This window comes from Myotis nattereri (assembly GCF_964212035.1).
Source record: "Myotis nattereri genome assembly, chromosome: 10".
NCBI classification, from domain to species: Eukaryota; Metazoa; Chordata; class Mammalia; order Chiroptera; family Vespertilionidae; genus Myotis; species Myotis nattereri.
The window spans coordinates 56950691-56977642 of NC_138085.1; the positions used below are offsets into that span (position 1 = coordinate 56950691).

The following is a 26952-nucleotide window of genomic DNA, read 5'->3' on the forward strand; positions in this document are numbered from 1 at the left end:
CATGACAGTGACCGGACAGGCACCCAACCCTGCCATAGTCTGGCGCCCCCGCTCACCTGCTCCAACCATCCAGCCATGGCCAACGCCCACCATGTTCCATGCTCTGCCGCTTGTTGCTGACGCCTGCCATGTTCTGTGCCCGCCCCCTAGTGGTCAGCGCATGTCATAGTGACCAGTTGTTTGGTTGTTCCAACATTCAGTCTATTTGCATATTAGGGTTTTATATATAGAGAGAGGGGTTTTGGAATCATCTGTAAAAAGACATTGTCACTGTATTCTATTTAGATGTGTCTTCAGTTAACAATGTATTTATGTATAATTTTGTTATACAGAAAGTCATTAGTTTTTAATCTATAATAATAAAAGCATAATATGCTAATTAGACTGGGTAGCCAAATGACCTTCCAGACGTCATTCTGGACGTCCTTCAGGATAAAGCTGCAGCAGTGGGGGCTGAGGCAGAGGTGGTTAAGGGTGATCAGGCAGGCAGGCGAGCGGTTAGGGGCGATCAGGCAGGCAGGCGAGCGCTTAGGGGGTGATAAGGCAGGCAGGCAGAGTGGTTAGGGGCGATCAGGCAGGCAGGTGAGCAGTTAGGAGCCAGCGGTCCCGCATTGCGAGAGGGATGTCCAACTACCAGTTTAGGCTCGATCCTGGCAGTTGGACATCCACTGAGGGGTCCTGGATTGCGAGAGGGTGCAGACTAGACTGAGGGACACCCCCTTCTCCTCACCCTCTGGTGCACAAAGTTTGTGCACCAGGCCTCTAGTTCTAGTATAAGAACAAAGAATTTTCAGAGAAAAAAATCAACATACACTAAATTGAAGTTAGCAGCATCTGATTTTCCATTGAATCACCCAACGAAGAATAAAATCTGTGCTTTGATTTCAAAATCACATTTTTCAGCTAATAAAAACATCTCTGAACTAGAAGACATTTCACATTTATGGGTTGTGGGATGGTATGACCCTATTTGTGTGGCTACCTTTCTTGACAATTATCATGCCTTTACCCGGTCTCTGATGCCTACTCTATTTTATCTTTGTTGTTGTTAAATGACCTCTTTATTATTTATTAGAAATACATATTTCATGTTCTTGTTTTAGCAGAGTCTCATCAAGTATCTTCAAAAGCTATTGTTGACTTAAATCATGCCATATCTTCATATTGTTATGTGAGTGCCAAAGATATGAGAGCCAATTGTATGTGTGAATATATATGTATATACATATATATACACATATGTATATATGTATATATAATGTATGTCCTCTTTTTTAAAGTCATTCAAAAAGAATATATTAAGGCCTCAATTTTCTTAACCTGTATTATTTAGACCTTTCTATCCTCTTCTATTACTAACTAATAATAACTATAATTACCTATTTTATGGCCTGGGGAAGTTGTTATTTAGGAAGCAATAATATGGATGATGTTCAAATCAATGATAATCATTAAGGAAATAAAATTATAATTTACATATGAAATGTTATCTTTAGAAAGTACAAAGGGAAGCTTAGCTACATATCATCTATTATCTGGGCACAAGTATTTGCCTTTTTTTTCTTCTTTTAGTGAATGTTATTAGGCTGTGAGAATGAGATAGCAGTGCTAAAGAAACTATCAGAATTAAAAACAAGATTTCCTTCACTACTTCATTCTACAGGTATTTCATAGGATGTTATATGATGGGTATTGTGCAAGCACTAAGAACACAACAATAAACACTGCCCATAATACCTGACCTCATGGAACTTTGGGGTTTTGGGGGGAAATATTTATTGGATATTCAATTATAAAGCCAATGCTTGTTTCTGAAGGGCACTAAGAAAGCATATATTCAGGTGTCCTAATCTAACGTGGGGCCAACAAGGAAGGCCTCCTGCAGAAATAATGCTTCTGCCAACAAGATTTCATTAATGAACCAGATTTAGCTAAGACAAGATAAGGATAGGGTAGAAGTGAGGAAGGGTATTTCAAATAAAAGAAGCTGCAAGTATAAAAACCCAGAGAACAGCCCTAACCGGTTTGGCTCAGTGGATAGAGCGTCGCCCTGGGGACTGAAGGGTCCTGGGTTCAATTCCGGTCAAGGGCATGTACCTTGGTTGCGGGCACAGCCCCAGTGGGGGGCGTGCAGGAGGCAGCTGGTCGATGTTTCTCTCTCAACGATGTTTCTAACTCTCTATCCCTGTCCCTTCCTCTCTGTAAAAATCAATAAAATATATTTAAAAACAAACAAACAAACAAAAAAACCAGAGAACAAAGGAGAGCTTTAGAAGAATTGAGAGAAATCTTGTGAGGATAGAAGAGGAAGTCAAGGCACTGTCAGCCATGAGATGGGGTGGGAAGGTTCCAGATCATGAAAATTCTGCTGAATCTCCTTGAGACTTGAGATTTCATCCTGAAGGCAATGGAAAGGGTTAGACTTGTTGCTGGATTAGATATTGGCTGGCATGTGGAGCCTGGGTGGAATTTATTGCCCAGAGGATGCAGAGAGCTTTGTCAATATATTGAAATAATAATTGGGCAAGAGACGATTGGCATTCTAGATTTGGGTGGTGTCTGAGGGAGTAATGGATCATTCCTGATGATGGGAACACTCTGGCATGAAAAATATCATGAGGAGCCAAGTAATTATAAAGTCACCAGGCAAGTTTTAACAGTGTGAATTGAAATGAGTGTTGAGCAACAGAAAAGTCTATGTAGCAAAGAATATGAGTTTTTGAAGAACATTTCATGTTTGCTTACCAAATTATGCACATGACATGTTTATTACATCAAACACATAGAAGTCAAAAACACATATTCATCAATAATCACATTTCCCTAAGATAACCAATATTAAATTTTAATATACCTTTTTCAAATATATGTGTATGCAAACACACAAAAAAGAACGCAATTTTTTTGCATAATTTTAAAAATGAAGATAGGCTTGGAATTTAAGTTATTTGTATCGTTATTGTTTTTTTCATTATCAATACACCAAAAATATGTTCAAATAAGATAAAGTATTATTTTATAACATTTTAACGACTACATAATACAGAGAAGTAGACATAAATGTTTTTATTAAATTTTATATTTTGTTCTACTTTGATATTTACATTTTAAATTAAATACTAATGTGTGAAATAGTTTCAGTAATATGTATATATATGTGTGTGTATATATATATATATATATATATATATATATATATTCATATTCATAGGACAAATTTATAATATCTAAATGATAGTACTTTTCTATTCCTCTATAATTTGTGACCAAAATAGTGGTGGGTTTATTGTGATAAGTATAGTGTTTAATAAGAGTAGTACATGAAAGCACTTATAAATTATTCTAAATGTGAGTAAAATTTATATCTATTTTGTTCCTTAGCAAACTGCTCCAGCCTTTTCTGTGGGCATCACTACCACTTGTTTCTTTTACCTCTTAGTCCTGATCTGAGTTATTGCCAAAATGTCTTAGTTTAAAATTTCATATTAGTTCATTTTTATGGAATAAAAAAAACTTTCAGTATACATGATTAAGCACTGAGGTGGCAGCTTAGATTCTAAGTGCTTTACAGAGAGAGAAAACACTTACCTATTTGCAAGAAATATCCAAGGTCAATTTAAACTGTGTTTCTGTCAGAAAAAAAATTTGGTTCAGACAAGCAAGGCTCACACTTAGTTTAGATCTATGCATAGGGAGCATTGTTGGAGGCTTCCACCAGTATTTGCTCCTTAAGCTATCATGCCGTCTTTAGATTAGCTTAATGTAAAAGCAAACATTTGAGGATATAAAACATACATATTTTTTTTTCAAATTGCTATACATTTCAACATGTTAAGCTTTAAATGAAACTGAGGGGCACTCAAAGTCACTTTTGTCAAAGCCTTTTCCTATAATAACGTATTTGGATGATGCAAGATATATTCTCTTGTGGTGTCCAAGCGATTGATAAACTAATTTGTATGGAATATACAATAACTATCCAGTCTCTGTGGTTTCGTTAAATGAGATGAATATGAATTTCTATTTTCTGACTAGGACATAAAGTATGGTAGGCCTATTTCAGATGCTGCAGTGTGCCAAAGTTGTGATTAAGTTTGGTGTTCATAAATTACTAATCTGGAATAAGAGGTTGAATGTATTTTGAAAACTTAAACCTGTTTCACCTGAACATGTTTAACTAGTTAATAAGAAACATCAAAAAGACAAAACCCTGAGATCAATGGTCATTTTTTGTAAAGCTATTATATGCTGTTTAAATTGGTTGTTCGGGTCTGTCTATAACATAAGTTTAATAACCTAGCTCAAATGCAGATTTCTAATTTTCAATTAACATAGGAATAATTTTGTTTGCTAAAATAAAATAAATGAATGAATGACAAGTCTGAAACATGAAATGTTCTAGGTAGCACTTTTTAAAATTCCAAATTTCAAAAAATCATGTGGCAACTGTATAGCTCAAGCTTTAAGTATTAACTTTTAACCTTTGACCTTACAGATTTTAACCAATGAAATGTCTCTTTAAACTTTAAAGGAAACAATGATAACGAGCGCCTGGCGATTGCTAGACAGCGAATTCCATATCGACTTGGTCGAGTAGTTGATGAATGGCTACTCGACAAAGGTAAAAAACATTGATTAAAACTTCAAATAAAAAAATAATTTGAACATAACCAAGTAGTACTTCATTGTAACACTAATAAACATAAAAAAATAAATTTTCCGTAAAACTAAATTAAAAACAAATTTAAAACAGTAAAATACAGATAGCGATATTTGCATACCTTGTATAATAATTTCTATACATTTTTAGACGTACCAGCTGTTTAATAATCTTACCCTGTTAATTTAAGGTTAAAGGGACTGTTAAATATAATCCACTAACTCAATCTATGAAGGTACTCACATCAAGCATTAACCCAAAATGATAAATCATTCATAGATTATATTACATGTTCCAGCCTCTAAATTATTAACTAAAATATATGTAGTTCTGATATCTTTATTATGGTCCTGACAAAAAAAAAAACAAAAACTCTTGGTTTAAACTCTAGGCATCTTAAATAGCGGGCAATATGGATTGCCGGTCAAAAATGAAGTCCCTTTAACGTTTGCAACCTTCTAAGAGCATTTGGGAACGAGCCCTAATTAAAACTGAACTTGAAGTTGTGTGCATGCTTTTTATGAGCAGAGAACACTCTGCTAAAACTGGATACTCAAATTGATGATATTGGTACTGTTGCTGAGGATTGCTGTTTGATGGACATGAGCCATAATTTCTCCATCGGTTTGTGTATCATTCCTGAAGCCGCTTTTTACATCTGAAGCTATTTTTTCATTCGATTTTGTTTTAATAGACTTGCTGAAAGCCAATCAGAAAAATATTTTTGGAATTTTTTTTTGTCTCTGACATGCTCAGTGTAAACCATGCATTTCTTTTCAGTGTTGATTGCCGAAAAAAATAGAATAATTCAATAACAATGGACTATTGCCTTAAAAAATAAACATTTCTAAAGAATAGCATATAGAGACCTGTGGCCAATTAAGTGAATTATGAAATTTTTACCAGAAATTTAAAATCAGATATCAGCTGCTATAGATTACTTTCTACCAGTGGTAATTTTAGAAGGACAAATCCTTGAAATGCTAGATACATCACATTTTTAAATTAAACACTGTAGACTTAAGGGACCAACAGTATAAGATCTTGAGGTAAAAGGGAAAGGGATCCACTAATAATTGATTTACAATACGTTATCTTTGATTGGTCTTTTAGCAAAAGCACTACATTTACAATAAGTTGAGAATTTTACAAGTATTTGCCAATGATTATGCATTTCATGGACACCTCATTTATCAGCAATGAATTATGAGTCAAATGCCTCTCTTATAGTTTATTGCTCTCATTATCCACCCCATGAAAGATCTGTTTTTATCATCCTTTGTAGAAAGTAGAGTTCACAATCAACATTTTTGCATGTATGTAATATTATTTTTACAGGGCGTCAGCTCACAATCTTCAATAGCCAAGCAACCATAATAATTGGCGGGAAAGAGCAGGGCCAGCCCTTCCAGGGCCAGCTCTCTGGGCTTTACTACAATGGCTTGAAAGTTCTGAATATGGCAGCTGAAAATGATGCCAACATCGCCATAGTGGGAAATGTGAGACTGGTTGGTGAAGTGCCTTCCTCTATGACAACTGAGTCGACAGCCACTGCCATGCAGTCAGAGATGTCCACGTCCATTATGGAGACCACCACAACCCTGGCCACTAGCACAGCCAGAAGAGGAAAGCCCCCTACAAAAGAGCCCATCAGCCAGGTAAGTGTGCGGATTTCATTCCTTCCTGTTGGACTTGTGGTTATGAAAGTGGGCATTTTTCTAAAATGTGATTGTTTCTGATCTCAGGCGTTATGGTTTCCTTTGAGTCTTGTTTAATACAGTGCGCTCAGTTTAACTATGAAATGTGTATACAAAGTTGATTTGGGATTTGGACTTTTATAAATTGCTTTGTGTTGGTTCACTGCTTGTCTATAGTCTTGATTCAGTAACCTTAGTCTAGCTCAAGCTGAGAGGGTTATCTGCTAATTACATAGGATTTTCACTTTTAAGTTAAATGAACAAGTTAATGTAATAATTTGAAAGGCCTTATTTGTTCAAGCTTGGTATTTCATCAAAATAAAATGAAAGCAAATTTGAAAATCCTAGAGAAATTGCCTGCAAAAGGTCTATTGTATTGGAAGTCGTAAAGTTTTGAGTTGGTAGGTATGTGGCTGTCATGGTGAACGGTAGATGTACTCTCTTACTGTCTGTAAGCAATGCACACTGTTATCTGAGGAAAAAGACCCAAAATATGGTACTTAAAAACTGGCTTAGATTAGCATATTTTGTATGATATGTGGCTAACTGCCTTCACCTAGACTGCACTTGAGTTTACTGTTCAATTTTACGTCAACAATTTTCGAAAAATATATTTTAAATATTGAATTTGTACAACAGGGAAGTATATTAGTAATTCAATTCAGGTATACTTCTTGATTGCCTAACATGTATCAGGCATTGGTTTAGGTAATGGCATTACATCATGGAAGAACAAGAACACAAATAAACTGCCTATCTCATAGAGCTTACATTTTATGAAAAGCTATTAGAATGCTGTTGAAATGCTATTCTGATTGACATGTATTATCTTTGTCAATAATCTGTGGTTAATTGTCAGATTGTGTGTTCTCCTTGGTCCAAAATAGATTGTTTCCTTTTGTTTTTAAGAGTGTCTTCAATAGGTGCCATATAAAGCTTTTCCAAATACATTATTTCTCTAGAAACCCATATTCTAAAGACGTGAGAATGATCAAAATTATTTTTAAATTGTTTTTATTCCATGTGTTTGAAACAGACCAAGTGTTAGAATTAGAGAATAAAAGCAAATTTTGTTGTATCAGCATCCTATCTACTAATTAACGTATTTTTACGAGAGAAAGAAGAAAATAGATTCTGGTTTTTATTTTGAAGGAAGAGGTGGAGGGAAAGAATAGAGGAAGAGAGAATGTCCTAGGAGAAGAGAGATGATCAAAGTTGTAAATTCATAACTGTAGTGATGGATATATGTATCTATGTGCAGCGTTTTCCTCCCTCTCCCCCCCCCCGCCCCTCTGCATTTGGCCACAAAGTAAAATGGATAGTCTAAAATGATGTTTATCAATATATATTTATTGATCACGCTCCATGTGCCATACACCTGTTTGGTACTGAGGATATGTTAGCAACAACAAACAAAAAACCTGCCCTTATGGAATAATATATTTTAGTCAGCATGTGGCTTAGGGTGTATTTTGTTGATTTTTTCTATCTTGTTTGGGTTTATGACATTGTTGATAATAACACTTAGCACCTTGGATAAACACTTCTGACTTCAGGTTTATTCTTGCTCAACAGCTCCATTTGATATTATTTTCCAATACCTCACTGGTTATTAGTTACTGTGGTTGTTGGTTTAATGTTTATTTAACAATAATCAAGTTAAGGTGAATCATATATAGAAGAAATAAAGCACAGAACAATTGATAGACTATTTCATTCAAGTAAAATAATTCATAAAAGGGCATTCTAGGATAATCAGAGTTGAAATATTCCTATTAATAGAATTAGAAAGAACCAGATATTTTTCTTAGTAGTTTTGTTTCATCATTAATGAAATTACAGTTGCAGAAGTTCCTAGGTAAACCAGATGTATCCCAAAATAAGGAGAAAAATTATCAGCTTTGTTTTTGTGTATTTTATCAATTAGTAACTGCTATATATTAAGAAATTATGTTTTAATAAAATGTGTAAAGTAGCTATTTTATTTGCAAGCTGAACACCTACAAATGAAGAAATAAAAATTAATGTATTTTATCATATTAATATAATAGGAAAACAGTTAACTGCTCATTAATTGTCAATTAAAGAGCCTCTTTTATTATAAGCTATAACATGTTTAAAGACAGCAGTGCTTCATAGAGGTAAATGATCTAATCAATTAGTAATTACTTGGTTCATTTGAGGAGGCATTGACTTCAATAAAAGATTACTAGTTTCATTAAAAGATAGAGATGTTACATTTTTAGATTTTTTAACAGACCAAATATAGCAATTATATAATTTGGATTAATATGTTACAGATATTCAGTTATAGCAACAGTGTCTTAAAGTTGGACTAATAGTTTTTAAAATTGTCTTTTTTATAATGATCTGTATGTGATTCAGCTAATGCCTGTATAAGGGGGGAGTCAAAGGAAAGAAAGGAAGCTTTTTGAGTAACAGAATAATTTGTTGTGAATTTTCTTTACCTCACAATTGATTTTTAAATCACCCTCCAATTACAAAGATAACTAATACATGTAGATTTTCAACATATCTTTCTTAGAACTGTCAAAATCTTGGAAGTTTAAGTGATTTGTAATGCTAATTGCAGAACTGTAACCTTTGACCCATTTTTGCAAGTCAGATGAAGCATCTTTCTTTAAACTCTGTCTGTAGTACAAACCATCCCTCTGTGCTTTTATCAACTGCCTCACTGCATTGTGTGCCAGCAAGGGTCATTTTATTTTCAAACACCATCCCAGACTGTTTTCTCAATCAAAGTGTATTTTCCTCAGTGATAACACTGAACCACTTTAGCTGTAGTGGCACTGTACCTTGGGGTGATTGCATGTTTGAGAACTATGGAAACAGATTTTTGGTCAAGCAGAATTAAATTGGATTCATTTCAAATAGATGAGATGAGTTTTTTGGGGGCCATCCTGCAGGGCAAGTAGTAGGAGAACTGTGTTTTTGGTTTTCACAGAGTCACAGAACATAAAATAGTATTCATCAAAATGTCATCTCATAAGATCTAGTTTACATTGCCACTTAAAAGTAAAAATCTTCAAAAAGAAAAGTTTTTCTTCCCTGATTAATGAACAATTTTCAGACTGATGTTTACTTAAGAAAGGCATGGTTCCTATGATGAACTAAAGAGTACCTTTTCCAACCCTTATGGTTAAATGGCTTTTTAAATGTGACTATAACAATATTGATACCTTTTACTAGTATATGGATTATATAAACTTCATAAAATTTGTTTTACTTAGAATACTTAACATATAAATGTTTCCATAAGACATGCTCATCTCAAAAAACCAGAAATTTCCTATAATGCTAATCTCAGAAAGTGATGATTTGCAAATATTTGATAGTATAAAGATTTTCAGGATGCTAAGAGCTTCCTGGGGATAGGGGGAGGAATTTCATGCAATATTTCTGGCTGTTAAATGATCCCTCCACTTTTGTATAATTTGGCAATGTCTTACGGGTATATATGTAGCTTTACATACATAAGTAAATGTGAACCAACATGCAAAGGGCAATATTCAGTCCTGTTGGTTGCCAGGCTATAAAGGAAGGAGAGTGGAACCCTGCGATTTCTTTTAAGATCAAGATTGTGACATTTATTCTGGTGCAGGCTTTGTATCACATTTTGTGATCTTTTAGGTGCTTTCCTTTAAGAATAGTTTACAAGCTCTGTACCTACTGTAGAGAATATGGATTCATTGTAATGCCTTTTACTTCGAGAGTGCAGTGTGATGGAAAGAGCCAGTGAATCAGGAAACCGGGTTTCCACTTTCAGCACAATCACTACCTTGTTGTGTAACTTGGACAAGTTGCTTAATTAACCTCCCTGTACTTTGTCCTGCTACCTCCTTACAAGGGGATTGAACCAGGAATCTCTTGAATTATACTGAGCTCTAAAATTTCATTGTCTCTAGCAATGAGGCGCTTAGGTCTTCTGATGATTATTTAATGAAGCACAGGTTTCATCCTTGACTTTTACATAGCATGGCCATGCCCTCTCGATTGGCCTGTATCACCCTCATGTACCTGGTGTCCCAGTGTAATTATTATTCATAGTATCCCTTTTCTACTCTCAAAAGCTCCCATTTTAGTCTAGAAATTATATTGCAGTCTTCTTGTACAACAGACATAAATCCTTCTTTGCAAGAAAATCATACTTCATAAGAATAATACATAGTGAAGCCCTATCTTTACATTTCAAACAGAAACTGGTATCTTTACCCGGTTTCAGGAGTCGATAGGGTTTTTCATCTCATTTCAAAAAATCTTAAGAAAGGAGAGAGAAGAAGGCTTTGGAAGAGTCTGGTTCTTGACTGGAAAGAACAGTTTGCAGCTGTTAGTAAGAAATTAAATTATGGAGTGGAGCTGAATCAGCAAATATGAAGGAAATGTATTGGAACAAGTCTGTGGTTCCAGTTAGGCCTTTTCTTTCTTTCTTTCTTTCTTTCTTTCTTTCTTTCTTTCTTTCTTTCTTTCTTTCTTTCTTTCTTTCTTTCTTTCTTTTCCCCAGAGTAGAGTTAGCAAATCTACTCAAGCAAATGAAATGTTGGGTATTTAAAAGAATTGCTAGGTTGTCAGAGAGATGTATATTTCACATATGCAATGTCCTATAGAAGTCAATGGCATTTTATTCTTGTAGAATGTCTCACAAAGAAATTCAACTAGTATTCAAGCAAGAGTATCTGTATATATTGGGCACCACTGTTGCTTCAGAGCAGATTTCAATATACTCATGAAAAAGTAATACTATTTGCTTAAAAAATGTAAATAGAGTGCACAAATATTTCCATGAAAAATATTTAAAATTAACAAAATACATTTTGTAACTTCAAAGAATAAATATTTTATTTTTTATTAAAAATATTAATGAGCCTTAGCAGTGGCTTCATTATTAAAAATAATTGCATTACTTATAATTATGTATGTTCTCATAACCATTCTGCATTTGAAAATACTGATGACATGAATAATTAATTTTATTTTCCCTAGCCCAATCGTTCTGCTGAATTCACTTACATTAATGTGCATTTTTACAGCAGATTTTTAGTGCATATTGGAAAGAAAAACACTTGGGTATAGATTTTAAAATATATAGAAAGGCATATGATCCTGAAACTACTGGTGCTGGGTAAGAAAAGTATAATTCATTGTCATTTTACATGTAGATAAGCAGGAAGGTATTTTCCCCCTCATTACTGATAAGCAAAAGGACCAAAATATATACATTTTAAAGAGCTTAAGAAAATTCTCCTGCTCAGTATTTTTTCCTTGAGGTCTAGAGGTTTCACACTAGATGTAGTCATTGTTGGTGGATAAAACCTTGGTTTTGAGTAATCTTTGGACAAGGATAGTTCTATATAAATATATCCATCCATCCATCCATCCATTCCCTTAAAACATGTTTGCTGAGAACTTACTATGTACTGGTTAATGTTCTACTCACTGGAAATACAGTGTTGAACAACATTACTTTGCTGCACAAAGCTTACATTCTGTTGGAAAAGATGGACAATACAGATCAGAGCAAAGAGGATACTTGGGACATCAGGTGCAGTAGGAGAAAAGCAGAGAGGAGAGGGGGCTTGTGTGGGGGATGGTCATGACGTGAGAATCCTTTTTGAATAGACATGCGCAAATTGTTAGTTATATAGGCATCGATTAGAATAGAACATTGGCATATTGAAATTCAGACTTAATTCTCTGATCCAGCAGGACAGTACCCTGTGCGAATAGTGCCGGTGGCAACTAACTGCTATATTAGGAAACTAGAAAGCAGGGGGGAAAACAAAATTGGCAACAAGATTGATTGATTTGTTAGTGTTTTTTGTTTGTTTTTAGGGAAGGACACTGGCAGGCTAGTGCTAGAGCCTGCTCTGATTGGAGTGTGGTTTTCCCCAGGAAGGCAAACAGGGCACAGCTGGAGCCCTGCGGTGTGCTATGTGGCTTCAGGTGTGTGGTAGCGGTAAGGCTGGGTCCTGTTGGAGAGGCGGCTGAGGGTGGGCTGGGATGCTCTGAGCATCAGGAGCAGCTCAGAGAATGTGGGAATCAGGCCTAGGTGGTGCCACTGAGACTGCTCTTGCCAGAGGCAGCCCATCTCTCAGGGGGAGTTCTATGGGCCAGCAGAGGAGTCCTGGAATGAGAAACACCTGGATACCTGACTTACAAACTTTTATGGAAAGATTCTGCTCATGCTGCCTATCAGGCAAACCCCAATCCCTGTGAGTGCCTCCCTGCAACCCTCACCCAGCCACAATGAGAAGGAATTTCACCCCAGGGGCCCAGCCACGTGCAGGGAAATGGGATCTGGCCCAAAGGCTGTGTAGGAGCATGGCCGCCAGAGGCCAGAATGGAGGAATGAACTGCAAATTCCATGTCCTGTGTGGTCCTATGGACACAAGACACTAATGAGTGTCTGGTTAATTATATCAGACTTATAATCAAATTCCAGGGTACATATGTGTGTGGGGAAAATATGAAGTATAGTTTGTATTATTATTATTCTACACATGAGAAAATTGGGGCATGGAGAATGAAAGAACCTTCCCAAGGCTATGCAGCCAGGTTCTTTTCAGAGTACTTGGAGGTGATCTGCTCCTCTGCTCTTCAATATGGCCTGTTTAGAATCTTGCCACTTCTTGTCTTCTCATAGTAACTAGCTCCGTGTGATCTCCACCCAGGTGTCAGATTGCTCTTTCAAAAATGCAGATATGGTCATGGCCTTCCCTTTTTCAGCACATTCAGGAAGTGAGGAAGAAGGGCAGCTTCCTTGGGTGATCCCCCTGGTCCATCCTTTAGAGCTGGCCTCCTGTCTGCCTCACTAGAAGGTCTAGTCTAGCTCCATTCTTTTCCCTGATCTGATGAAGTAATTACAGCGATCTCTAGAGATCCTGCCATTTCCCACCTGGGTCCTCTGCAGGGAAAGCTCTTTCTTCACCCACCTGATTCTACGTTCTGGGAGCTCAAGTCTAAAGAGGCAACACTGTCATGGGGTGTTAGGGCAGTGAGTGTGATGGTCAGGGGCATTGGCTCCGGTAGCCAGAATGCCTACCTAAATCTCAGCCTTACTTCTCCCACATGCTGTCTGCATTACCCTAGCCTAGGCAAATTGCATAGCCTCTCAATATCTTTGTTTTCCACCTATAAAATGGAAATTGGGGCTTCATCAACTATTGTGATGATTAAGTGAGTCAATGTGCTCTGTGAACTATATAAAATTACTGCTACTTAACAATTCCTTATTACAAAAAAAGAGGAAATTGTATACAGTTCATTTTAACATATAAAGAAGTGTCTGACACATGCAACCATTATAGTAATAATGGTTTTGTGCAAAAAGCATTCCTCAGGTACCAAGTATAAATTAAAGCATTTTTTACCTTTAAAGCTGTTTTCTCTGCCCTTGAAGAAATAGCTCTGAATTGATGTTTCTAAATCAAAGCTTCAATTGTGTGGCATGTAAGGAGCTGAATTCTCTATTGAATGAGGTGTTCCCCACAGGAAGGCAGCACCATTCCCCTCTAACATGTCTGTGGGACGGGGAGGCGGGGAGAAGATGACTCCGGGGGAGAGTTGTCATTGGCATTCAGTGGGGGAGAGCCACGAACATTAAATACACTGCACAGTGAAGAACTGTCTACTGATCCCCATGCCCGGATTATTATCAACCTCCCACCACCATTACGACCAATCTAAGCAACTATTGACTGAGCAGTTCAGAAATTTCCTATCCCTTTTTCCCAGCTGTTCTCAGAAGCTAATTCACAGTATGGTACTGCTTCTTACAGCTATGACTCCTTATAACTGTCCTTGATAACATGTTTTCATTAAGGAGCTTAAAATTGTATGATATAACTCATTTTTCAACATGGGTATTGAATGCATCAAATGCTTCCAGCTGTGAGTTGGACTAAATTGGGTTTGTGATTCTTGTTGTAATCTCTTTTGCCATAAGCTTTATTAGCATTGGAGAAATACAATGACTTAAGACTTTGCAACTAATTAACATGTGGCGGTAATTTCAGTGATTTTCTCAGATAGGACTGGTGAGCGTGGCACCTTCTTGATATTTCTAGTCTCAGTTGTAGGACAAAGTAATATATTTTTATTAAATAAGTAGTTAATGTGGAAGTAGCAAGAATATAGTTTTATTTTTTGTCTTAGTGTTGATCAGCATTACGAATGATTGGACCATTATGTTTTGCAAAATTATAGTTATCAAATACATAGGTATGTTTGTATTCTACCTACTGATTTATTCCTCAGTTACATGTAATAATCTTCTTTGAGGGAGAGGAGGAAACAAATCATCTGAGAATTTTAAAAAAAGATAATTTTGCATATAAGGGTGTTAACAATGCTTACTTTTTTTTTCTTTCATGATAAATATAAAACAGTAAGCTAATATATAGTCAAGATTAAATTTCTATGATAATTTCTTACATTTTCATCACCTAAAACATATATTAGATTTTGTTATCTGTTAACATTACTGAAAATTTAATATATATGTGTGTGTGTGTGTATATATATATGTATATATATATATGTATACACACACACATATATATATATATATACACGCACACACACACACACACACATATATATGTTTAGCTAATTAGAAGAGAAGGTTTAGCTAATTAATCTACCTTTATAAAACACTTACCAAATAGTTTACACTGAATTCTCATCATCACTATTCTCTTAATGTAAGATTCCAAGCAAATAACATTAATGTTAACGAATGATTTCTCCAATAAGCACTCTAAATGAAATTGCACAAAACATAAGCAGTGTATATAAATGCATGTATGTCTGTGTCTTTTCAACCATGGCATATGTTCCCTGTAAATACATGATGATGTTACATAAAATTACAAATTAGCTGATACATTTTTGTGTACATAACATATAAAATGCCCTTTTCAAGGTATTATATTCTTCAGGATAAGGGTGCGGTATCTAGAGGATTTAGAGTTTTAAAACAAGAACCATTTCTCAGACATTTAGATTATCAGTAAATCCATGCATAAATTATAAAGGTCCTGAAATCAACAATAGCAAAGCTTTTGTACATCACAGATGTACAGTCTATTATTAACAGCATCACTGACAAAATTGAAACTCAGAAACTAATTTAAAGGAAGGAGGGTATTTTGGCCCCTTTGTAATAACAAGCACATGGAAGCAACAGACTTTTATTATTTCACATGCCCCGAGTGTTGACAATGTGCTAGACACTGCCCTGACCACGGAATTACCCACATTCTGTGCAAAGCTTCTTCTAAAATAGATGTTATCATCCAAACTATAGATTTGATAGGTTAGAGGGTGGCCTCAGCCCCCTTGCTACTCTTTTGGGATTTTCCTAGTCAGGCAAGATCTGGAGACAGCCCTGAAAGCCACGCGGGGGAAGCGAATCATCTCCATCCTCACATGCAAAGAAGACTGGCTGCTGAGGAAGCCTCAATACCATTTGTTACATGTGTGGCCATCAGTGTTGGACTATTGCCTGGAGTAAAATATGAGCCAGTATAATGGGAAATTTATTTTTTAAAATTTATATTTATTATTGAAAGTATCTCACATGTCTCCTTTTTGTCTTCCCATTGACCCCCTCCACCTTGCAGATATTCTGGGGAGCATCTCCAAAACTTGCATAGGCACAGGTCTTAGTGTTGCTGGAGAATTAAACTCTTCGATCACTCCTGGGAGTGAGGGTGGCGGTTCTTGGGGCGCTGCTAAAGGAAGCATTTTCAGAAGCTTCCATGGATAGATGATATGTGGAAGGTTTTATTGGCGTGGCGTTATATTTTTCTGGTTCCAATGTCCCACTTCCCCCAGGCTAGTCCTGAAAGAGGGGCAGCTGGGAGTTCAGAGTCTGAAACAAGGCCAGAGTCCAGAGCTTCGCTCCACATTGTCGCTAAGTGTGGTTCAGCATTCAGGCCAAATTAAAGCCTAGTAGTCCATGTGCAGAGTCCAATATGGCCGTGCACCATGTGGGCAGAGAGGAGTGTGCCCCTGCGACAGGAGTCACAGGACCCAGGGGCCTGGAGACAAGAGGGAGAGGCTCCTTTGTCTAGATTAGAAGTATATATACCATTTAGATTTTCCACATTTGCAGTAGCCACGCCCGCTCTGGCCAATTATCTGTTTCCAGGTGTGGTTGACTGGCAAGCATTTTCCCACATCACTCAGACCTCACTGCGTATGTGTCTAAACTGCCTTTGTCTAGTTCCTTTCCCTATCAATCAACAGGCAATAGACTTGGAGAATGTTAAATGCAGCTTTTTTGTGTGTGGCAAAGCTGTGTAAATGGTATGACTATATTATTTGGTCCTTCACTCCTTTCCTGTTAAATAATAACCAGGTTATTACATTGGCTTCATTAGTATGGCATCTGGAATATAGTAGGTGGTTACTTTTTCTTTGCTTAGTATCCCTGTCCCCTCTCTGTCACCCCCTTTTTTTTTATTTTCTCCTTTCTCTCCTTTCTTCCTTTATGAATTAAGACCCTATTTAAGGTATTGCAGATTCACACAGGATGACCCAAATCTTAAATAAGAGCAATGGGCCTGAATTTGGCCAGTGGCATCCAAGGACAAGATAACAAATATATTTGACTATAGATTCCCCAAAGTACTGGCAGGCTGACCATACAAGGGGTCTATTTGCTATACCGTGTTATGCTAGCTATTCTGAGATCTTCACTGTACAGCCCAGCATTGAAAATTTGGCAGTAAAACTTTGACCTTGGAACACTTGAGGGAAATGCATTTTCATATTTCTTACACCTCTTAGATTACCTCTACAGCAGTTATCCCTAAATATGTACCAAAAGCCTGTATGCACAGCTAGAACACCGTGTCAGTACTTATGTCCATAGAACCAAATGGAATATCAATTTATTTCAAAAGAAAATAGAAAATGTCTACATCGCACTAAAGGGAAATCCTCTGATTCTAATGCCCATATTTCAGAAAGGAAAAGGATTCATCAAGATACTTTCAAATTTTGTGGTGACATTTCTATAATTGACATTTTAATGCACATTAGCAACTGGCCACTAGTAATTAATCCAGACAGAGTCAACTTGTAACCACATCAACAAGTAAGACATCACAGGGCAGCCAGATGACCCACTTGCTCTGTTTTGAACTGATGGCTTTCTACTGTTCAAAGTAAGAATTTTTATTACAGTTTCAGATAGAAGTTTTATTACATTTGTAAGTAGAATTGTCCATGTTTTATTCAGTTGCCTCATTTTCTTATATACTCTTGTCAGCCTGTCTTTGCATTCTTTATTACTTGGAAATTTGATTCAGAAAAGGGGGAAAAAAAAAAAAAGGAGCGAGTGTAAAGCACCTCGTCTGAAATTTGTCATTGTTATGGCAGCGATAATTAACGACTCATGTTCCTTAAACAAAAATGCAACATTCCACTTTTGTATGTTGCCTCCTCTGCCAGACGTGTCCTGTTTCCTCCTTTTTTCCTGTGCTGCACCTCTACCTGTGATCTTATCAATCATTAGCTCTACATTTGTCAAGTTCTAAAGCTTTGCTAATCTCAAAGGTACAGGCTCATTTTACACTTTTCATTTCACCTGAAGTTTTCCCAAACAACCCCAAGCATCATGTATTTCCTGTTTTCATAGCACCGTGGAGAGTGATAAAAAGATATTCAGGTAAGTAGCTAAATACATCACTATCTATCAGAGCTTATAACCTCACTTTAGTTTTCTTTTTGATAAGTACCTTAAATTCAAGACCTATGCCTTATTAATCTGTGCATGCTCGGTGCCTGACATGGTACTTGGTGTAAAGTGGACACTTAGGGAATAGCTTATGATTAAATTAATTAATGTACATACACAGGGCATATTCCAGTGCTGAGGTAAGTACTGTGGGTTGCCTAATCCTAAATTTTCCTGGATTGGTCAATATTTGCCAAGAACAAAGATGGTACATATAGGAAGATAATAAAATAAGTTGTTTCCTTCATACACAGAGTAAATACAAAGCCTTTAAATACAGGTGTTTTTAAAAATTATATCCATATTTATGCAAGCGAAAGGAATGGATATGGTATACAGGAAGCATAATTCTCATTTCAGTTTGTACTGTTGACATTTATATAAGTCCGGGAAAGAAGTTCCCATAGTTGCCCCTAAGATGGACAATAGAAGGATATAAAGCAGTATGATTTTGCCTAACTGGGACAGGTGAGTGGGTATAAAACACTTCCAGAGGTTCGGTAGAGTCTCATCATTTTGGGGTTATTGTGGTTTATCTAGGTGGGGAGGGACAGTGCTCATGGTCCTCTCTTTGGAGGAATATATTATCACTGGCATAATTTAGAATTGCTGACACATTGTAAAAATAAAAAGCATACTTTTTCTCTTCTCAGTTAAAGATTTCACTGCACACTTTTGTTCTTCTAGCTTTTATTTTTGTGGGACCTTAGGAGGGAGAAAGATAAAAAGCATCTATATTCTTTGCCAACTCGAACAGGACATTAAAGCTACCACTATGACACCGGGAATTTATATGGTTTGGTACTGCCATTAGTCACTGTGCTGAAAAGAATGACTGCTGTATTTCCAGTAACTTCTTTTCATATTCAAATGACAGATGAGGAGTCTCCTCTCTGCACACAATTAATCTTGTTTTTAATTTTTAACAGATTCTGAAATATAAAGAAATCAATATGTGGTCTTCACCATTTCTGAATTCTGAGCTTCCTACTCTTTCATTAGCTTACTGGAGGCCCGGTGCATGAAATTCATGCGCTGGAGGAGTGGGGTTCCTCAACCTGGCCTGTGCCCTCTCACAGTCCAGGAGCCTAGCAACTGATCTCCCCAAAGAGGTAGGCCCTGCCCATCCAGCCAGGGCTTCTCAATGGATCACCCCAAAGAGGCCCACCCAGCCAGGGCTCCACACTGGATCACTCCCACAGAGGGAGGTCCCACCCACCTGCTGCAGCCTGGGTCAGTGGCATGGGCCTCCTTCTTTGGGGTGATCATGGGGTGATGGCCGGGCCCCTGACCAATCGCATCACACCTGCCTTGGCTGGCCTGATGCCAGTGGGTGTCATAGCATGGTCATCCTGAAGGTCATCTGGATGGTCAATCTGCTGTTCCGTTGTTCACTCGATTTGCATATTGCCCTTTTATTATTATAGATTAACCTGCTGAAGCAGTTTCTTGAGTATGCCGAAGAATCTTTTAATCTGCCCAGTTTGACCAAGGTTAGCAATAATCATTTGGGCTCAAAGAACAATCACAAAAATTCAAAATGATTCCATGGTTGATAAGGCCTGAGTTATTTTGCATTATTTTATTGTCTTTCATTTCTGATGGTTAGAATTAGATGATGTGATAAGCGAGCAAAATAGACTTCAATCTCTCTAATATCTTATCTTTAATGAAATCTTAGAAGAAAATGGCCTTATATTTCTGACTTCATAAACCTCTATTCATCAATGGAGAAAAGCCAAAATGAAAAGCTGGGTATAGTTTTGTTGTGGTCCAATTCAATTTGTTCCAGAGAATAAGGAACAGAAATATTAGAGAGATAGTAAGAGTAGTGATGGAAGAAGAGGAGGATTTTTTTGTTATTAGCTGTATTCTAACATTCCAGATTGACTTGGGAATCATTCGCACATTAATTCAGATGGAAATTAAAGCAAGAAACTCAGAGTCTAACAAAAATAAAAAGCAAAAAAAGAGAAACATGTTACATTTAAACCTAATCATATATGGTTATCATGACCTATGTTTTGTTTATAATTTCAAAGTTAACTGTCCCTAAGCAAAGATAGATATTCTATTTAAATTGGATTAAAATAAACTTTGTCCCCACCATTTTTAAGTTCCAGGCCTATCTCATGTATTAATCAGTGTTTACTGTGTTGCAAAGTACTCCCAAACCTAGTCACTTAGACACAATTATTTAGCTCATGATTCTGTGGTTCTACAGTTTGCACTGGGCTCAGCTGGGTGATGATTCAACTAGTTCATATGTTGATGATCTGCTGCCAGATAGACTAGGGACTGGCTGATCTAAGATGTCTCAGTTAGGACAGCTTCTCTGTGCTTCACATGTGCCTCATCCTCTATCTTAACACAGAATTCCATGCGTGAGAGTGGGACTATACAAAACCTCTTGGGCCTTGGGGTCAGAGCTTGCCTAACTAACATTGTTTTTACTGCATTTATAAAGCAAGTCACAAGATCAGCCCGGATTCAAAGGAGAGGAGTTGCAGGAATTGTGCCCATGTTTATACTTGAGCACAAAGAAAATGAACGATAGTAATATTTATGTTTCAGACATACAACAGCCTATGTGTGATGTGATGTACATTTTAATAAATGAAAACTCAAATGAAGATGAACAAATGCATATACAGATTTATCAAAATTTGAAAATGTTGGGTCAACAATAGTAAAACTGGCTCTGTCCGTTCTACCCAGTCTCCCAGATAAAGGTTGTGTTATTCATTCCTTTCTGGCACGTGCTGAATCACAACAGCTAATTTGATTAGTTCCATAGACAGAAGATGCGATAGGAAGCTTTCTCCCCTTTCCTTCCTAGAGGTCTCATCAGCAAACTTTGATGGTCAAAGATCACATTATTCAAAGATCACTCTACTGCAAAGTACATGAATCTCTTTTGAGGTACATCTATAATCTTTCATGATCTTGATTTAATAAGCCTGTCATAGTCACTCTTTGTGTCTCCATTATACATAAACCCACATACCTACACATTTTCCTCAATTTCATATTTTAGGTTATTTTATCTTATAATATGCTATGCAGTTGTCATAATGTACTCCTTCACTATATTCTCATTCAAGCCATAGACTAAAGAAAATGTCAAAACTTCCAATAAGATCATTCATTATTTCTCTTCTCTGATGATAAGAATATTATCTGGATTGCAATCTATTTCCAGAATTTTGCTTATAATTCATCTTGATATTTTTATAAAATTTGCATAAATATCTGGCAGAAGTTAACAGGTGTTTGTTTTTTTTTTAATTCTCAATCTAAGAACATTTTCAAGAAACAAAAAAGATCACTCCTCTTCCAGTAAGTGGGTAGAGAGAGTAAAGCTCTATGTGGGAAGGAAAATCCAAGTAGTTAGAGTTAGAGAATATGTGTTATGGATGGAATGTTTATGTTCCACCAAAATTCATATGTTGAAATCCTACCTTCAAAGTGATGGTATTATGAGATGACGCCTTTGGGTGGTAATTATGACTAGATGAGGTAATAAGGGTGGGCTCCCCATGAATGAGATGAGTGTCCATAAGAGAGTCACAAGAGAGCTTGCTTCCTGTGTATGCTCTCCACCGTGTGAAGAAGCAATGAGAAGTTGGCAGTCTGCAACCCCAACAGAACTCTTACCAAAACTGTGAGAAATACTTTTTTGTTGTGTATAAGCTACCAAATCTGCAGTACTTTGATATAGCAGCCTGCACCAACTAAGAAAATATCTTTTTTAAAAATATATATTTTATTGATTTTTACAGAGAGGAAGGGAGAAGGATAGAGAGTTAGAAACATCGATGAGAGAGAAACATCAATCAGCTGCCTCCTGCACACTCCCCACTGGGTATGTGCCCACAACGAAGGTACATGCCTTTGACCAGAATCAAACCTGAGACCCTTGAATCCACAGGCCGACGCTCCATCCACTGAGCCAAACCAGCTAGAGCAAAAATATGATATCTTGATTCAAGTGGTATGAATTCCTAGGACAGCAGAAACAATGATATTCAAATGTAGATACCAGGGGAAACCTAACAAAGCTAAAAAGATGTGTTTGGGAAATTATCCAAGCTTTTGATTTAACTTCCCCATGTGTAGCCTTCTTATTGCAAATAACCAAGTTACATTGGCTTTTATTTCTTCCTGAGATCTGCAGTTAATAAAATGTTCTCCTTTTGGCATCACTTATCCTCGTCGTTCTGTGATGAAATGGAAGAATGAAATATAAGAAAGGCATGTAGATTTAACTCTGTTTAAGACAAGTAGAACCAAGTTTAAATTTTGATGAATGCTAGTTTTTTAATTACATTCTAATACAGGCCAATCACCTCTGCTAAAGTGTACTTATGTATTAGACAATATATAAATTATCAAAGTAGACTTTAGAATAGCATTATTCAGGTAAATCAACCAAGAAAATACATTTTTAGAAAGAAAATGGAATATTATGCAAATAGTTAAGGTATCTATATATATAAAAGCCTAAGCAACCTGCTGACTGGTAGCTATGATGTGCACTGACCACCAGGGGGCAGACGCTCAATGCAGGAGCTGCTGAGCTGTGGTAACTTGGCAGCTGCAGTTCTCGTGTGATGTGCCCGCAACCAGAGAGGAGGGAGCCTGATTCTGGGGTGTATCACTGGAGAACCACCCTCTCACAATCCAGAACCCCTTGGGGGATGTTGGAGAGCCTTTTTCGGCCCAATCCCCACAGGCCAGGGGGACCCCACCAGTGCATGAATCCATGCACCAGGCCTCTAGTAGATCTATATGGGTGTGAGCAATGAACATTACCATGTTTAAGTATTTACACTATTTCATTTATTTATTATGTAAATGCTTGTGAAACATTTATTGTAGGAACAATATTATACTAGGCAATGTAGAAACAGCAGTGGACATACTGGATTCAAAACCGTGCCATAATGGTGCCTAAATTTTAGTGAGCATAGAAAAATATAAACAAAATGCATAAGTAAATTATATTATCTCATAGTAAATGCTCTAAAGAAGAATATTAGAAAAGAAAACTAGGTAGTAATTTCATTAAAAAGGCCAAGTGAAAGGTCTTCATTGACAAGCTTAGTTACCATCAACTGTTCATTGAAAACACCCAATATTAGGTAATATTGTCACTGAATCACTTATTTTCAATTGTGATTGCCTCAACCATGACTTAATAGAACCTCCCTGGTAGCTCCACACAGTGTCTGCACCACCCTGTATTCATTTTTTTGACCACATTTCTTTGTTAATATGAATAAAAATACAAACTCTCCCCTCAGGAAACTGCACAGAACAGTTTGCGTGCAATTTGAGTGTTTCTGAGATCTGGACTTGATCCATGGAACCCAATTAGAAAAAGCTGAAATCACTTTAAAGTTACATCTACTAAAATCACGTAATACTATAGAAACAAATACCTTCACTACTAAAATCACGTAATACTATAGAAACAAATACCTTCATGAGGCAAAATATGAAAGTTTAGAAATAACTCGGCCTTTCTATAATGATGAGTATAACAAAAGATCAGTAAGAATTTGTGATTCAACTTTGTACTAGTCTGCTCTGTCTAACAAAATACCACAGACTGAGTGGCTTAAACAGCAGAAATATATTTTCTCATAGTTCTGGAGGCTGGGAAGGTCAAAATCATGGTGTTGGTTGACTTGGTTTCTAGTGAGAGCACTCTTCCTGGTTTGTACATAGCTGCCTTTTCATTGTCTTCCTATGGCCTTTCCAAGGTGCATGAACAAGATGACAGAAAGAGGTCCTCGCTCCCTTTTCTTACAAGACCAACAATCTTACAGCATTAGGGCCCCACCCTTATGACCCCATTACTCTTCAGTACCTTCTACAACCCTGAAGGTCAATGTGACTATATTTGGAGATAGGAGACAAGCTCCATATGAGACAAGCTCTCCAATTAGAAGCTTACTGTACATTGCTGATAAGACAATCTCTCAACTGGTCTTCTTGTCTCAATCTTCTGTACTGCCACCTAATTAATTCTCATGGTATAACAATAGGAAAGCTTCAGGTCAATTTCGTATCCTCCAGGAGAACCAAAGAAAATCTCAAGTCTAATTTAACTAGGGAATGAACAAGTTAATAATTGCTACCAATATGGGGAAAAAAGTGCTTTTACTCTCTGGCACATATCATCAGACTTTCAGCATATTTAGAAATAATAGGATTCCTAATAATAATGGCTGGCTAGTCACAGTGAGTAGCGTATTTATCATTTTTATTATTCTCCAAAAAGGAATTTTCAAATTGAATGGTAGCTATTATCTCTTTTTTAAGCCCTATATTGAATTATTTTTAACACAGTCCATCTGTTACAAAGGAAGATATATTCATTCATTTTAGAATTGGGTAGGGGGCAATTGTGTCTTTCATTTTATTAGAATCAGTATGTTGCTAAAGAAGGCTAGAGACACCATTGAAACTAGCAAGACCAGGAGATATATTCTCCAATAAGAATACCTCCTCTTTAATTGGTTAATTAAGCACTGGGAACTAGATGCATCTTTCAATCCTTCTTACTAACAGGACTGAACTTTCAAACAATCCTAAAATATTGCAGTCATGGAGAATCTTTTGAGAACATTTCATATGATGCATTTGCATGAGACAAAGTGCATTGATTGCTCTTGGGCATTGATATTTTCCAAGTACACAATTAGGTATATGGAAGAGCAAGTGATTAGTCTCTGACAACTGGAGAATTGGCAAAATTATTATTTGTTCACTTGATCCATCCTCACTGAGTTAAAAGATTTTTGAATTCTGAATTTTGTGAGGGGCTGACTGTACTTTATGCTGAAAAAAAAATAACTCAAAATCTGGCAAAGGAAGTTACATTTTATTAATTTATACTGATAAATACTGAATTATAATTAAGATGGATATAGGAAAGAAAGAAAGAAAGAAAGAAAGAAAGAAAGAAAGAAAGAAAGAAAGAAAGAACATTCCACTAGTAATGAGTAGATAATTTAGAGAAGTGGTCATTAGAGATAACCCTTTGGATTCCATTTGTAACTCACTGCGCTTGATTAAAAATATGTTAAATTATTCAACAATACACCAAGATTAATAGTGTAAAAAGACACTTAGCTGGTGCTCTCTAAGTAACTGTTGAAATAGATAATAAAAATTCTCAATGGTAATCCTTGATAAAGCATTGAGACATGCCATAACTAGTTACTGCTAACTAATAAAATGTATGCAAATTTTCTTCTATGATATTTACACTGCCCAACCAACATCTGAGCTACACTTCAAGACATATCTCCAGTTGTGTATTATCTGTAAATGTTTACTGTCACAGTAAAAAAAAACAACTCTTACCCATGGTTTAACAGGAAAATGTTATTCAAGACTGTTGCAGTATGGGAGAGAAACTGAATTTAACTCCACTGAAACAAAGAGCTAGAGAGGCTGAAGTGGTGATCATAAGCCACTTGTGTTTGCTAATTGACCTTACTCAATGGGAAAGTAAACGTTTGTTTCTTCATGACAGGAGGCAGTTTTCCAATTTGGAACAGGCTGTTCACCTAAGAAGGTTTCTATCTTTCCACAAAGACTTGCAAGATAGGGAAGCTATCCTTCTTGCTAATTACATTTCAAAAGGATGGCTCCCAGGTCACTGAGAAAGACATTCCCTAGGTGATAAAACTGGCAAGAGGTTTTTAAGGAGATTTATATAGATTTTTAAAGTGGCAGAGAAAGAATTTGTAATGATAGCTTTCTAATATAAATGCTCTAAGAAAAGGGAAGTCAAGGCTTACTGTAGTCAGAGAGAAATCTGTGTGAAGTGTAGTCAGATTCAGAGGAGCATCAAGAGTGTCTTGATTTTAAAAAGACATTATTATTTTAGAATTTTGGTCTATTATTTTAAAATGCCCGATGTATCTGTGTTAGGTAGCTGGGAAGACTGGGCAATGTAATAACCAATCTTTGGAGAGGAAATATGTGCACAATTTATATTTATAAGATTGTAAAATCTCCATTGGTATTTCCACAAAAAAAGTTTTAAGGAGCAACATTTTTATGGTCTACTCTAATGAAACTCCCAACTGGTGAATAGTTTATATGATCATTGTCAAGGGCAGAAGTAAGGGAATTGTGAAAGAGAGGAAGAGAAAGAGAGGAAGAGAAGAACTTCTATATTTGCCAACAGATTTTTTTCTCCACTCTTTTTTTATTCACTGGTCTTAGTATTTATTATTGCCCTGACAAGGTGCAAAGCATTAAGAGTATAAACACAAAGATCTTGAAAACAGAATCTCAGGTGAGGGATGAGTATAGGGAGGATAAATCGTGATGGAAAAAAAAGAAATAAAAAACAACCACCACAAAACAGTGTCTCAGCCTATAGTAAACCAACATAATATGACAGAAAGGGGAGTTTATTTACCATTGGAACAATCAAGAAAAGTTGAATGGAGGGGGTTGGTTTTGTGTTAAGTATTTATGTAGCGCTTTTGAGAGTTGGCCACATGGGTAAATTTCCTGGGAGGTGTAGCTTGAGCAAAGGTGTTAAGGTAGAGGGGAGACAGATATTAGAATACACTGGGCCCCATAGGACAGGAACAGGTACTCAGGCTTTATTCCTTGAAAAGGGAGAGTCAATGAAGGGAGTAAGTAGAGGAATGTGTTCAGATTTATAATGTGAGATTACTTTGGATGCTGTGTGAGAAACAGATTTAAGTGAGGCAATAATAGGAGAAGGATTGTATGAAATCAGCTACTTTCTGTAAGTTGTTCTCAAGCCATTGTTTTTTCATACTCCCTCATCTGGG

General features: G+C 36.5%; 1 protein-coding gene across 5 annotated transcripts in view; it reads left to right on the forward strand.

The window, feature by feature from the left end:
* The window catches only part of NRXN1 (neurexin 1), a 1005506-nt gene that overhangs the window by 882036 nt on the left and 96518 nt on the right, over positions 1 to 26952 (forward strand). For 3 of the 5 annotated variants that reach the window (XM_081100745.1, XM_081100746.1, XM_081100747.1), the window contains 2 exons: positions 4532 to 4621; positions 5999 to 6318. In XM_081100745.1, the coding sequence (XP_080956871.1) occupies positions 4532 to 4621; positions 5999 to 6318 (410 nt within the window). The remainder of the gene's footprint in view (positions 1 to 4531; positions 4622 to 5998; positions 6319 to 26952) is intronic. The other 2 variants (XM_081100749.1, XM_081100748.1) reach the window with 1 other exon arrangement.